Genomic DNA, 15,614 nt, shown 5'->3' with positions numbered 1-15,614 from the left:
GGGAAATGACAGAAAACTTTGCCATCATGTGCCTCTGCTCAGTTCCGGACAGTTCAGTGTTTCCAGATGTTGTGGTGTATTTCTTGTCTCGCTAGTTTTCTGACTGCACATTTGGCGAAGGTTTATTCAGGCGCAGCACTGCACCATGATGCTGTTTGTGCTGGAAATAAGAACTCTTTTCAGCAGGTGTGAAAGTTTGAGATTCAGAAAATAATTTATTAATATTGGTTACATGTGAAGTTTATTAACATGGGCAAGACCAAAAAATACAAAAATATTCTGAGTCCTCCCTTTTAATTCAAGTATTAAAGTGAAGTGAAACAGTCTTCAGAGTCTGTCACACCAGTACTCTGATGTTTCAATGTGCGATGGCACATTAATGTGGAAGACCTCCTGTGTGTCAGACGGAGGCGTCTCAGGAGGACTGTAGAGCCCCGAGTCGCTGTCATGATTGGACTGTTTCAGGTCCTGCGCTGTATATTTCACATCCGGCTTCTGGACAGGAAATGATGCAGGTGGGGGCGGAGTTTCAACTTTGGGTTTGATGTTTTGAAAATGCTGCAAACGCACCACCTCTTTGCGCTCGCGCGTGCACGGCAGCAGCACAGAGACGTCCTTGCGGAATTTGGAGCTCATGCCGAAGTAGATGAGCGGGTTGTAGAAGCTGGCAGACTTGGCAAAGAGACGGGTGATGATGCTGGTTGTGCTTGGCACATGGAAGCCCCAGGCTGACCACATAGACACCACTGCATATGGTGACCAGGCCAGGATGAAAGCGGTGCAGATCACAATCGAAATCTAGGATGAGACACGAGGAAACAATTGTCAGGATGTTTGTTACTGAAAGGGCAGTTTTTTAAGAGAACTTTAACAAGTTTCATTTTACTTTCCCAGTAAAGTGTTTCCAGTAAAAACCAAAATAAACTTGACTCTTTCCTCCTACCCTTGTGACATCTCTCTCCATCTTCCTCTGGCGGGGGGTGAGGAAACCATCAGCTGACATGGCGTTGGTGCTTTTCACTGTGTTGATGATGGAGACATAGGAGAAGAGCATGATCATCACTGGGATGAAGAAGCAGAAGATGAGGATGGAGATGATGTAGGACTTGTAGATGGTGGAGTAGTTGGCTTTGGACCAGTCCACCTCACAGGTTCCATAACCTCGATCTAAGACACAGGAGACAGTGAGGTCAGATAGTGACAAATGTGTGACAAGTGGTACTAGAAAAAGGTTTAGTTTGATTGCTGCAGCTGAAGCATTGCTTTGAACGCTGATGTGAATGATTGCTCTGAATTACTGGAGAATCAGAGCAATTCAGAGCTTTGTATGCCTCTGTGTGTCAGCCTGTCACCATGGTAACAGCAGAGGAGACCTCAACAACCTCTCCAACTTTGAGAGCCTGGCGCGCATAATCAATTCAGAATTTGAAAATTCTGAATACAAGTTTGATAGAGCAGCATCTCATGAGCGTTTTAAGACTAAAATGGAGTCTGTAGCTTGAAATTTGTAGGAGGAGATACATTTGGCAGATGACCCTCGTTGAAGGCCGCTCATAGACTCCCATGTTAAAAATGACACCGAAATTGCTTAATATTTAAGAAATAATAATTTTTTTAAAAAAAACTTGAAGTTGACTCGGAATGTCCTCTGTGAGATGAACATTTTGATAGTTGAATGGCTGAAATCGGTCAATGTATGTTGAAGATACGCTGCGCCAACAAAAGTACAGAAGAATAAAAAAGAAGAAGAAGAAAGATGATGAAGAACAATTTGATTGCCTAGCAACGGCAATCAAACTAAATACGTGTTGTGTTGGTGTGGTGTATCGGACAGACCTGTGTAGCTGCCCCAGCCCAGCAGAGGAGCAACGGACCAAAACATTGCTCCAGTCCAAATACAGATCAGAGATACAGCGATTGTGTTGATGCTGATGCAGTAAGCTGCATATACAAACAGGAAGAAAAAGACAAAACATGATGTTTTCTGGAACTGTTTGCACTTTATAAAAGGTTAAATGTTCAGTTCTGGCAAACATAGGACAGATGCTGAATTCTTGACTTGTTATGAATGTGAAAATTGTGACATTTGTTGAACAATGAGGTCTTTTTCTTACATTTAACAGCCTTTGCAAACATCTGAGACTGAAAAGGACCTTTGTTGACAAACTACACATAGTTTTGTATTCAGAAAAAAACATCTGTGCAGTACAGATTTCAAGGATTGCCAGTATACAATGCCTTTGTTGCTATGGGTTACTGCCTGTTTACCTGCACCTATTTCCTGCCCTAATCTTAAAGTTCATGTGCAGATTGTATTTTTGGATTTCAAGTCATTTGGTACAGCTGTACTAAATGTACATTGGCACTAAACTGTGCTGGTGATATCCCACATTTGCCACTAATGTTCTTACCCCCAGTGTAAAGTGCCCACAGACAGGTTTGTGTTTTATTCACAACCACAAACACAGTAAAGTCTCATGTCCCACACCAACAACACAAGCAGTTTCTCGGCCTAATTTCCATATAATTAAGACATTCTTTAGCATCAGTTACAACCTAAAATAGAAAATGTCACCTCAAATTAACTTAATGACATGTTGCAGAAATGTAAATGAAATTGCTAGAGACAGGTGGTAGTTATTCCCACAGCTGAAGTGGGTAATAAGGTTTCATTAGCAGTGAAAAAACACACACGTTTCTGTCAGATAAGAGCTGCTGGAATGTGAGGAAGGCATCTGTGGTCTGGACTGAAGCTTTTATTCATGTATAGTGACTTGAATTGAGGAATCTGACCTTTGTTTGGGTGGCACCCCTTGATGTATCTGGTGATGCTGATAACGGTTAAGGTGTTGATGCTTGCAAGGCCGAAAAGCAGAGTGAAGAAGCCGTCTACCTGAGGAGGAGGAGGAGGAGGAGGAGGCAGACCCAGATTACAGGTGAAGGAAAAATATCAAAACATCTCTGAGTGCTCCTCACAGCGGCCTTGGGCCATGGAGTCTTTGTCTAATTGTTCCAGACATTTGTCTGTTAGGTTTGTTTGCTTTAGACGTTATCAGACAGAGACACTACAGCCGAGGAGCTCTTCCTGTCTTGCCTTTTGGCCAACATGCTCCAGACTCAGAGTGATTTCTCTGATGTGTGCTGCAGGCTTTTAAAGTTGCAAGATCAGTTGAAGGAATAGGAAAATGTCGGCTGCAGCTTTTAAAAGGTTGACCTCAGTATAAATAGGTGCCTAATAACTCATGGTGCTTTTTAGCAGTTAGTTCATGTTTTGGGAAGATCATCTTTTAATCACAGCTCTGCTTAAAAGGAATTATGTGACAATGTTTCGGTCGGTCTCCCTGCTGTGTCATTTCCAGGTGACACAGATCAGTCAGGGTTTTTCACTAATTACTTTCTTGATCTCCCTTAACTGTAATCCTATTACTGTCACTCATCACGTTTTTTTTCTCTCTCCCATTTGGCAGGTTACTGGTCTGCCAACATTTAGACTACAATGATTATGGTGGCATTTTTAAAATTTGCCTCTTTTGATCCTCCTGACTTGAATAACAAGGAATTAAGTTTGAATAAAAGAACTTTAAAAAAAAAATTCTCTCTCTGTTTTTTCCTTTGTAATGTCAAAGGGACCCATGAGGCTTTAGCTATATATTCAATAATGTCCACACACAGAGTGCAAACACAGGGATCCGGCTCAGCTTGCAACGGTTCATGTCCCATCATGCTCCATGCAGTAATCTGCTAATACTTCTCACATGTCTGCCTCCTTCACCTTTCAGCTCTTTCCCTCCTCTATTTCTGTCACTTCTTACTTCCCTTATTTATGTCTTATGTTCTCTCTCGTCCCAGCCCATGTCTCTCAGAGGAGAGGGGCACATTTCAATTCCAGTGTTTCTGTTGGATGTATATGAGATGAGGTCACCACCATGGCTGTACTGAGCTGCTGAGCTGTTCTTCCACTTTCAAACTGTATCTACTCCACTTACATGTGGAGGTTTACGTTTCTGAGGCTGAAAATCTTCTGGTTATATTAGCTTGTTTTGGTCTGATTCCTCTGAGAGTTCACTCGCAGGAGCACGGATATCACAATTTCTTCCACAGCTAGCCTTAAGCAAGAAAAATACTCTGGATGAATTCCAAACTGAAGTATGACAACTATTCCATTTCAAGCTAAGGCTGTGGGAGGAAAACACAGAAAAACATGGCGCATTTCTAAATGTTAAAACAAATTGCTCACTATAATTAAGCTACATTAAGGCATGTGATTAAATTATACAACAAATATCCACCCTGCATTTCTTATTTGTTCTCTGTTTGGTTGTTGACAAGTGTCATGCTGTTGGAGGAGTTTCCCCCCATTTAAAGGCCTCCACAAGGGTAATCTTATTACAGATTTAACCTGCAGCCCACATGGCTACTAGCATAATCCCTGGAGGATACACACACACACACACACACACACACACATACTCGCGCATACACACGTTGCTGTAGGACGTCCAGAGATTCTTTTAATTTACTTCATTATTCAGGATTGGCCAAAGAGAGCAGATGTGTACACGCATTAATTCTGCACAGTCACCACTTCAGATCAAACCAATCAACCTGGATTCTGCTGACCAATTATTTTTCCCCAGAACAAATAGAACATTATCAATAAGTAAACCAGTTTATGTTAGATGATGTAGTGTTTACCTGGCAGGTCCATATCCAGGTGATCAAATACCCATCATCCCTGAAGATATTGAATATTTCCAGAATTCCTCTGGAGTATCCGAATACCGAGATGCTGGCATCCGAAATGGCGAGATTTAAAGTGAGGAAATCTGTTGGTTGAAGTGAGGCACGCTGCCTGTACAGGACAAACAGCACTAAACTGTTTCCGAACCAGGACAGCCATCCTGCAGGGAAAGAAACAGCATTTACTATACTATACTATACTATACTATACTATACTATACTATACTATACTATACTATACTATACTCATATAGTGTATACTCATGTACTACACTGTACTGTACTACACTACACTAAGTATATATTATACTATACTACACCATACTCATACAGTGTATGAGTGTACAGTATAGTACACAAAACTCATGTACTATACTGTACTACACTACACTACAATACAATGTGCAACTATACTATACTATACTATACTATACTATACTATACTATACTATACTATACTATACTATACTATACTATACTATACTATACTATATAGTAGGTTATAATAGTATCTTGGTTTTGGTAGTACTGTATAGTGTTTGGTTGATGCTAGACAAGAGTGAACAGTGCACTTCTGTGGGGAGTTAAAACAGGGCATATAGAGATTCATGTATTTATTGTTATAAAGTTACAAAGTTGTACCACACTGTTCCTGTCCTGGTCAAATTGTATAACTGCAGTCCGATAAAGTGGAAAACCCTCGTCTTTTTATATCTCGGTCTGTGTGTTACACAAAATCCCTCGGCTGCATTAGGTGGCAGTGACCAACACGCCAACAGTGTCACCAACACAAACCAAATTATTTGTGTCAGCAGTGGAATGGCCTTTGGATGACAGCGGAGGAACAACAGCTGGTTTGTTGTCTCCTGCAAACATTTAGAGTGTTGTAGTAGTGTGTTTGTAGTAACAACTTTAAACAGGACATATTTCAATTGTCTTGTTAGTTGAACGACTTCTTTCCTAAATAAAATCTGCATACAGCACTGAAGGTTACAGTATGCACTACAATTTATTATATTCCGATGTATGATGGTTGACTTACCCAACACCAACAGGTAGACTCCAATGATAGTCTCTCCTTGTTCAGACAGAGGAGGGTCTGTATTCAGGATACTGAGGTTATTATTCCTCCATGGAATATTCACCACCTTCAGAGGAAAACCCTTCAGTGTTATTTCCATGGCCTGAACTTCGATGCCTCGGCATGAATTCTTTCTGTCCTCCAGCAGCACAACAGCTCTGCTCTCTTCTGCTTTCAGTAGACAGTGTTACACCAGTAAGGATGACCGGTCAGTTCATTTTAAATCCAGCTTAGACACAGTCTCTAATACCTCACCACTCACTGTCCGAATGATTGCAGCTGTAATCCTATCTATTTCTTAACAACTAAGCAGATAGAGATTTTGGGTGGAAATCCTACCCAACAGGGAATTGCTCAGTCAGACAGTCCTTTGATGGCAGTAAATGTCTGAGGAATTTCATTTAGCTTAATGCCTTAAGACTCATCTTACACAAAAGCACTGTAAGACGCTCCTAAGCAGAGTCCGAACAAAAATGGACAAGATTCCACAAAGCCTCTTCTGCATTAGTTTGCATTTTAATTATTAGTTTGTTTTTTAGGAATAAAGGAACATAAAATAAGGAATATAGTTATACATCAGGTCCAAATTTGTATGTTTGTAACATAAGGTGGTAAGAATTTCTATATTTTGTATTATATAGTTTTCTTTTTATTTTATACGTTGCAAAGCTAATAGCCATCGAAAGCACTTTTTACAGAATATTCTGGTTAGCGTCTTTAAATCAGTACACATGCACCCCTGCCTGTGTGCTAACGCTGACAGTGAACATGCTGTACTGTGATATTTGGTCTGGCAACAATTTAGCCAACATCTTTCTGACCATTTAAAAAAAATCCTTTGTACTTTTGACACATCTCCTCACCAGTGAGAACCCTCTATACTTTGTCTCCAGAGACATGTTCTAGTTTCACTAATCACTTCCATTTAGAAAGGGTCGTAGAAGTGGAGACTTTAGTCCTGCCACCATGACTGCACTGAGCTGAAATGTGGGGAACATGCATCTAAATGTACACTGGGGTCAAAGGTATTATGTGAAGTATAATGAAGTTAGTGTGAGCTAATGTGTGCTCTGACAAGTTCATCGTGCTCTGATGTCAGTGTGAGAACATCTGGCACTTCAAGAGTGTGTAGAACAATTCCATATGACTTACAGTATAACAGTCAGGAACAAACCGGAGTGTAAGGGCTTTCACTAACAGATGCTGGACCAGTGTTATTGATTAAATTCCTTTTGTTCCATATGAACTTACAATTGCATCACATCTCCCCTCCTCCACCCGTCTCCTCTTCACAGTGAGGTTCTCTTTGGAGACACACCTACTGAAGGGGTAACCTGAACCGCCTCCCCCTCAACCAGCATTCGGATCACAGTGTGCACCTTGTTTCTCCTTTCTGGCTGCCACAGAGAAGCTCTACTGGCCCTCAGGATGTGGAGGGAAGGCCTGCTGCTGCTGCTGCTGCCAGATGCCTCTGCACTTCCGAGTCTTCCCCATCAAACCCTTTCTTTCAGCCTCTGAAAGTCACTTCAGGGAGGGAGAGAAAGAGAGAGAGAGAGAGAGAGAGATGGGAGCCAAAGGGAAAGTGAACCTCTGACCCCAACTGTCACCCGTCCAGCACCGAACACTGAACCCAGTCTTCCCTCACCCCCGCCTTCACTCAGAGACACCACATGACACAGCACCAGCTCTGCAGCAATCCCTGTGCGTGCACCCACAGTGACACAGAGGTGTTCTGATGCCTCTGTGGAGTCTACTGGTTCAAGTGGATAATGTGATAATGAATGTGGGAGCCATTACTCAGAATGTCTTGAGGCTAATATCTATTTTATGAATGATTTTCACACCTGCAGTAGTCAGGAATATCCACCCCCCCTTACAGTGAAAGTGAGAAGATTAGCCTATCTGGCACCAAGCTACTGGTGCATGTCATACAGTCAGTGCTGAGGACAGCTGCTACTGAGATTACACTGCTGCTAAGCCTGGAGGTCAAAGGCCGAGGAAGACCCCTGCATTTAGCAGGTGCCAAAAGGACAACAAAACATCTATGACTGTCTACAGTCTATGTGCAGACATCTGTGCTCTTTTTTTGGGGTGGATGCTCACGTGCACAGTTTTAGATTCGCTAAGCAAAGCACAAAGCCGTGACATACTGTACAATGTACAATGCTCAAGTGTTAGCGCGTCACAGGAAGACACAAGATTAGCTTAACTCTCGGCTGTATGCATTGGCACGTGTGTGTGTGTGTGAAGCTTGGCACCCACAGTAGGCCACTGTATCATTAGGCTTATGATGATTACACTCTCTCTCTTTCTCTCTCTTTCTTGAGCAAAGCCCGGGATGTGAGGTTAAAAGCTCACAATTTTCCAAATGGAAAATCACAGACACAGATACTGTTATGGAGGTGTGTGTGTGTTAAAGGCTGCGAGCTGTCTGAGGGCAACAAAGCCTCTCTTCACAGGGGACATACACCAGGTCAAGAGACCAATACAGGATTTGCTTAAAAAGTCTGCACACTTTCTCTCTCTCTCTCTCCTTAAGTGAGACACACAGGGACTGCTTGTATGAAGGGTGCACACAGTGCGGAGGTAAATGGCTTGCCTGTCATTTTTTGGGTCAGTCTGTGCATGATACTGGGTAGTGGCTTCATAGAATACATTTTATATGCTTCCTCGCAGCTATTTAAAGACACTGAAATGTACAAAATCCAGATGTTTTCACAGTATCTGTTACTTTTAAAACACATCACAAGATAGATGTCATTTAAAAAGATGCATAAAATGAGGTGTGTGCTGCTCATTTTTGTCAACCGGGAAGCTGAACTTGAAACAGCATCCAGCTGGCTAACAGGTGAACATGGAAAAGGTCCAATAATAAAAACCATATAAACCACAACTGCCTGCCCACAACATGTTCACACCTACTTTTCAAAGGGGTTTGAATCTCTTAGGACTGAATGTGAAGAATTTTCTGTCAGTTACCAGATCGTACAGACACATCCATGATGCCGCATACATCAGCTCACACTGATGTGCTAGCTCAGATAGCAGATATTACAGTTTAAATGTGGGGTAACACAGACATTTATGCAGCGCTCATGAGGCAGACCACAATTCATGCAGTGACTTTACCACAGGCACAAAGACCAGACTGTTTTTCCTCTTCTCCCCCCACTTCTCTCACACCAAAACAACTCTACGGCTCAACAAGTCAAGCCTCCTGCAGCAAAGCTTAAAAATATAATTATTTAAAAATAAGTGCATACAGTGCTTTAGTTCTGCTTTATGAAACAGCTCACAGGAAAGGAGCACTTTACGTTGCTGCTCTTATCTGCAGCTTTTATATTCATGAGAAAAGAGGCTGCTGTGTTGTTAAAAATACTTTTTTTTGGATAATGCCTCATAATGAACCCCATAGGACAAGAATAGATTGGTTCAGTATGTATTTAAAAGCAGGACAACACAGGCTCTGTGTGGAAACCAAGGAGCGATTGGTTTTGTGGCTCAGGATCTTTAGCTCTGCATCACATGCAAACATTTATTTGGGCACCGCATCCAATTTGCAGTTTCTCCTCCTGGGTCTGTTTGTCCAAGCAGGTAACTTATGTAACGGGGCTGAATACTGACCTTTCCCGAAGGGGTCTGCACATCAGTTTTGATATGAGGGGATATTTTGCCAAAATACGGATGTGGAAATGTGAATCCATAAATAAAACACAGAAGACATGGATCTGCACTAAGGTGGAACTGCAGTATACGCCTCATAGATTTTCAATTTTAATCGACCTCTTTGCCAACTGACTGACAGCCTGTGGCTTCTGCTTCCAACAAAGCTTATCTGGAATAGCTGGCAGCACGGCAGGTAGAGTATGGACAGCTCTTTGCATTAGCCTCCCTTGCCTGACTGAAAGGGTTTTTTACTCTGACACTGGAACTCTCCTCAGGCGTGGTGAGGATCGAGGAGATTAGTGACCCGGCTCCTCTAAAGGAGCTACAGCTGCAGATCCATATGCACATCTTGAAGGAATCCAACCAATGCCCCCATCCTGATGTGTTGTAACACACAGGCACCTCTGTCTGTTTGAAACTGTCACTCAGGATCAAAGTCTCATCAAGCAACCATTTCAGATCTCCTTAAAAAAAAGCATGACCCCGTTAGCAACATCGGGGTCGAGGAGTTGACCCGTGTGTGACAGGAGGTTAGTGGGATACACTAGTATCCTCTCCCCCAGCAAAAACTTGTTATTCTTAAAGATGACAGTCTCCCCATACCTGATGACCCATGACCCATGCCTGTTTGGACTTAAATAGGAAGAGGCAAGACAACTGTGACACTGACCTGTTGACCGGCGGGTGAATGTGGCCCCTGAAAGGCCTCTGGTTTTCAGTTATTGAATTTCATTCAGCTCTCTAAAAGCACGTTCTGAAGACTTACTGTAGAGACCGGTAAATTATACATTGTGCAGAAAATGAGGCATGATAATGAGATAGAAGATGAGTCCTACAGTTCCTGTTGCATACATGTGCAGTTAACCTTTGTGGTGTGTCTGGCTTGTGTTGCTAAAATTGCAACTTTTCTTCATGCACACACTTGACTGCTGGGATCCCCATCTAACACCATATATCCACCTGATTCGACACCATCTGCCTATTCTCTCTTTCCCCAAAAAGATTAAGAATCTCACAGATTACAGTGTTCAGGAGCATTATCACTGCTTTGGACCACAGGCTTCAGCTTATGGGTGGAAACAAGGCAAACTAACAAACTACAAGTCAATTGCAGACTCCAGGAAGTTACTGCTCCCAGCCAAGAAAGGGTCTCAAAAGACTCAATGCACCCTCACAATCAAAACTTGTCATTAAACAAGAAGCAAATTCTAGTCAGTGCATGCAAACCACAAGGTCATTGTGTTGCATCATGGAAAAGTCAATACATTTGCAGACTGATTGATTGATTACACACAGCTCCACTGATCCACATGGAGAAATGAGGCCATTGCTCTAACAAGCATCAAAGGCAGCTTAAAATGATTACAACAAAAGGATGTGTTAAGGCTGATTGGATTTTAAATGAATGTGCAGATTACAACAGGATCCAATGCAGCATTGTCTATCATACGGTTTATACTGTATTTCCATAGTGTTGGTTACTCTCCATTCCTGAGGGCCTCATAGTGATACAGCCCAGAAATATGTGCATAGAGACAGGTGATAAATATGAGTGATGCACACAGATGCATGGCTGCATGGTGTACATGGTGAAGGTTGAGAAACAAGTTCTTAAAAGTCTCTTCAGCTACTCTCTCCAACTCATTTCCACATGTGAAGGTTCAGCGTCTGAGGCCTGGTCTCACTTTAAAAGAAGCGCTTTCCTGACCACCTGGACAACATACCAGACAGTCCTTATAGTGACTCACTTAGGCGCTCTACGCCCAGCTGTGGAACACCTGGGAAGATCTTGGCTTCCACTTAAACAATAACAGCCATGTGGTACTCTATGTTAACAGTGTGTGTGTGTGTGTGTGTGTCAGTGTGTGTGTGTTTGATAGAACAGCTGAGCCAATAGATCACTTCCCCTGTTACAATTACATCTATTTGCTCATTATAAACTGTTTTGAAATCTGCTGATAAAACACACCTTTCATTAATCAGGAACACCACATAAAAACGGAGCGGTCATAAATCAGTGATGAAAGCAGAGTGATGAAGGACATGATAAATTTACTTATCCTTTGAGGATCACAGTGGCACGTCCCATAAATAACAGCTCATGGTATCACAGATCACCGCTTGGAACGCAATCTCTTCCTCAGAGTATGGTGCGAGTGAAAAAGCAGCAGATTAACAAGATGGGACTGGATCTGCAGTCTGGTGTCCAAAATACTGTATCAGTTAGTGAGACAGGAAACAAACTACTGCATCAAAGTGTGTTTTATGTCAGAGTCAGTGAGCCAAAAGCACCAGGATGTTCTGCAACATCTGGTGGCGTTTTAAACCAAGCATGTTTTTCTAGTGAAGTAATGTATCACTCACTGCGTGGATGGTAGCGTGTATCCACCCAAAATTAAAGCTGCTTTATAGTTAAACACTGACTAGAAGGAGGCAAAAAACACCACCCTTTGATGTTTAAAATATCTCCATAAAACAATAACATATGATACAAACCCTTATGTTTTGTGTCTATAAATGCTCCGTCAAGGTTCTTTTCTAATGCATTTCCTTGTATCTCTGTGTCTTCCAGGCTTGGACGACTGTGCAATATGATGGCAGTTATCAGCGGTAACACAGTTGCAGCAGTCGATACACACCTTACTTTTACTTTAATGACTGTATACAGTGATTTAAACAGGATGCTACCACGGTGCACATTAAACTTTATAACCCCTGGGAGCTGTGCTACCCTATCATATATCAAATAACCATCTCAAACATCTAATAATTACTGCAGCCATAGACTGACTCTGCTTTTCTTCTGCAGGTGGTTTCTCAGATACAGATACAGCACCTTTGTCCTGATCCTGTGGCTGGTTAGCTTTGTTTTCATCAAATCTTTGCTTTGATTTTACCAGTTTATTTACTTTCTTTGAGAATGTTTTTCGTGTATTTCCTTGTTTTATTTTGAAGGTCCTGTTTCCTTGTGTCTCCCTGTCTGTTTTACTTCCTGTTGTGTCTCCCTCCATTATGATGACACTCCCCGCCCCGAGTGTTTTCACCTGTGTTTTGTTAACACTTGCATATGTAAGCGTAAGGCTCCCCTTTGTCTATATTAGCTCGTTCTGTTTTTCTTCACTTTGGTTTGTTTCTATTTTGTTAGTCAACTTGATTTGTTAGTCTTTTTTTTTTGGTCTTTTGTTTTGTTTTCGAGAGTAATTGGCTTTATTTGAATAAAGCTCACTTTTAGCTGGACACTGGAGTTTGTCTGTATTTGGGTCTTTAAGTTACATTTTTTTAGTTTGTTGAAAAAAATTAAGAGTGAAAGTGGCACATTTTTCAAAAACACAGTTCCCATCATCCCTTCCCCCAGCAGACTGCACCTCATTGGTCCTATGCTTTGAATAAAGGAGACCTCTGTTTCACAGGTCATGTGACAGAGGTCAAAGTCTACTCCTAGACAACAAGTTCAGTTTCAGGGCTCAGACTCAGTCCCAGAAACTGATCCAGCCGAGAGAGAGGGGTTCTATTATGCCAGCCAGCTTCTATTGTGCCAACATAAAGTCTTTTGACTTCCTTGAGGATTATATCCCTCCACAATATGACACAATACACCACAAAGTCAAGATCTACAAAACACCCCAAACTGCGTGTTGTGTTGTGTGAATGGTGCCGTGAGGCCCTTTGAGATGCTGTAGGACACAGATGAAAGAGATCTGTCCATTTTTCTGGGCATGAGGCCAGAACATTCTGCTTTGAAACATCTTGATCACACTAAAAGTCAATGAGCCTATGGTGGGAGATTCTGATGTCCTACGGATTCACAGTGTGTTGCACATATCATGGTAAACAGGTGCACACGGCCTTCACCAATGGGTTGAGCATTGTTTACGCTGATTTTATTAGGCACCATGCTGAAGGATTCATACATGCCAGCATGTTCAGATCTGCAAACATGTGACTCTGCAAACCGCTTCACCTCTTTTTGGGTCCGCTGCTAATGCCGAGGCAGGAATGTGTGTTTTAACTGTGAGCTTAAACTCCCTCAATACCTGCCAAAGCAAATCACACTCAAAAAGGCCAACATTTGATTGCTTTAACCTTTGCACATACCTGTTCCACCACATACAAAAGAATGTTGGTATAACAGCAGCTGTGTATGCTCCGCAATTCTGCTTTAATAGACCTGAAAAGATTCCAAAGAAATGATTTTATCAAGCAGAAGAACAGACGTGTCGAGTGAGTGTGTGTAAACAAAATTGTACCCAGAGATGCATAGTGCACAGAGAATAAAACATTTGTCATTTTCTCTTCCACCATTATGGAGTTATGTCATAAAAGCACTGATGAGGTCTTTGGCATGTTCACTAGTAATAGTGCAGCTAAAGTTCAGCCTGTCAGTAACATGTAACCGAGTCTGACATTGCATTAATAACATGCACTTAGATCCCAGTCAGTTCACGTTTGTAGAACATAAGTACCAGCAGTTCATTCTAAGTAGGTAATGAGAGGTGTAAATCAGTTGTGGTGTCTGATTTCTGCACAGTGAACCTGACCGGGGGTCAAAGGTGGAGCTGAACCGCTGCTCCTGTCCTCACATGAATGCCCAGAGGGAAGGGCAGTGAAGAGTTGAAACAGGGAGGATAGGGGCAGTAGAAAAGGCACGATGACAGACTGAGCATTATTCTTGTGAAAATGCTCAGTCCTCACTACACTTTCACTTTTCATCAAGTGTTTTGGCTGCACATGAGTTGAAGGAATGCACCGCGGGGCAGCCTGCAGCTCACCTCAACGACACACCGTCCTGCTTCCCCTCCCTGCATCAAACCCACGTCTTAACATGTCCACCTCAGTCCAAGGTGCATCCTGTGCATCATCTGTGACAAATATTTGGAAAGACAATGCCATTCCCATCCATTATACATTTAGCCTTGTTTAGAACTTACACAAATAACCCCCCTTGGTGTTTTGTCTAGAGAGAGATCCGGATGTGAGACCGACAGACCATTTTAGAGTGCTGACAAGCTGATGTCAAGTCTTATAAATCTGCCCTCTTTCTGTGAAGTCACAGGCTGTGAGTTTGTGCTCTTGAGGTTACAGAGATGAATGGCTTTGCAGGTCATGTGCAGGCATGACAGTGCGCTCCGTCCACCTTGGTCTCTTGCAGATTTGTGGCTACAGGCTGCGGTGGGAGACAACATGATCATCATTTCAAGTCATACAGACATTGACAAATTCACTACTTGTTATCGTCAAACGCTGTGCCGTAGCCTCACAGATACGGTTCTGAGTTTGAAGCTGGTTTGACTCTTCTGTTCCAGTTTTCTTCTCCAAAAACATGCAGTTCAGTTTAATTGCCCGTAGGCGTGAATGTGTGAGCATGAATAGTCGTCTGTCTCTACGTGTCAGCCTTGTGACTGCCTCTCATCCAGTGTGAGCTTCCCCCCTTCATTGCTAGTTACAGTAATGGATGGATGGGTTGTAAGAGTAGCCATTACTGGCCTTACTGCAGCTCTGTCACTTTGCTGAGGTCAACATTTACCAGACATCAGGTGGTCACTGTAAGCTTTTTTATTTTTTTCCACAAATACTAATCAGGCACCAATAACAAACCTCTCCACTGGGCCCATGATCACCTGTCATATCTGACCAGATTGAAAACATAACATTAGGCAAAGCCAAAGCACCACTTTCTACCTGTTTGGTTTATAAAAACATTATCCATTGAATTTTCAACCTATTGAATTGTATGCAATCTACTTCAGATGATCTAGACGGCCCAGTTTTTCCAGACTGACTTGGCATAAATAGGCCAATGTTCACACCATACACACACACACACACACACACACACATATATATATATCTGCTCATATCTATACACGCACACCTAATTTCTTTTCTAAGCATACACACCCACCGATACATACAGCAAAAATAAACAGTGTGCAGGAAAAATAAATTTGCTCATAAAAGACAGATGTTGCCTTGGATAGTAGATAGATTGGTCTCACCTTCCAGCTTCCCATGTGGGAGAACGATAACACCCCCGTGGTAAATGAAGTTATGGACTGGGTGTGCGGGGCAGTGGAACAGTAGCAGCCAGTGCTAGAAAGTGGACACGACTCAGGTCTTGAAGGCTTTC

General features: G+C 42.3%; 1 protein-coding gene across 1 annotated transcript; it reads right to left on the bottom strand.

Moving 5' to 3' along the window:
* Nucleotides 1-327: 327 nt before the first annotated feature.
* LOC114447548 (opsin-5-like) lies at nt 328-5,921 on the bottom strand. Its single transcript, XM_028423886.1, has 6 exons — nt 5,783-5,921; nt 4,696-4,901; nt 2,794-2,893; nt 1,837-1,941; nt 944-1,167; nt 328-798 (listed from the first exon to the last, which is right to left on the bottom strand). Exons 1-6 carry the CDS (start codon nt 5,919-5,921, stop codon nt 328-330), a joined length of 1,245 nt encoding a protein of 414 aa, XP_028279687.1.
* Between the last annotated feature and the right edge of the window lie 9,693 nt (nt 5,922-15,614).

The sequence above is a fragment of the Parambassis ranga genome, chromosome 15, assembly GCF_900634625.1.
Source record: "Parambassis ranga chromosome 15, fParRan2.1, whole genome shotgun sequence".
Classification (NCBI taxonomy): Eukaryota; Metazoa; Chordata; class Actinopteri; family Ambassidae; genus Parambassis; species Parambassis ranga.
This window is presented reverse-complemented; position numbering and strand designations above follow the sequence as displayed.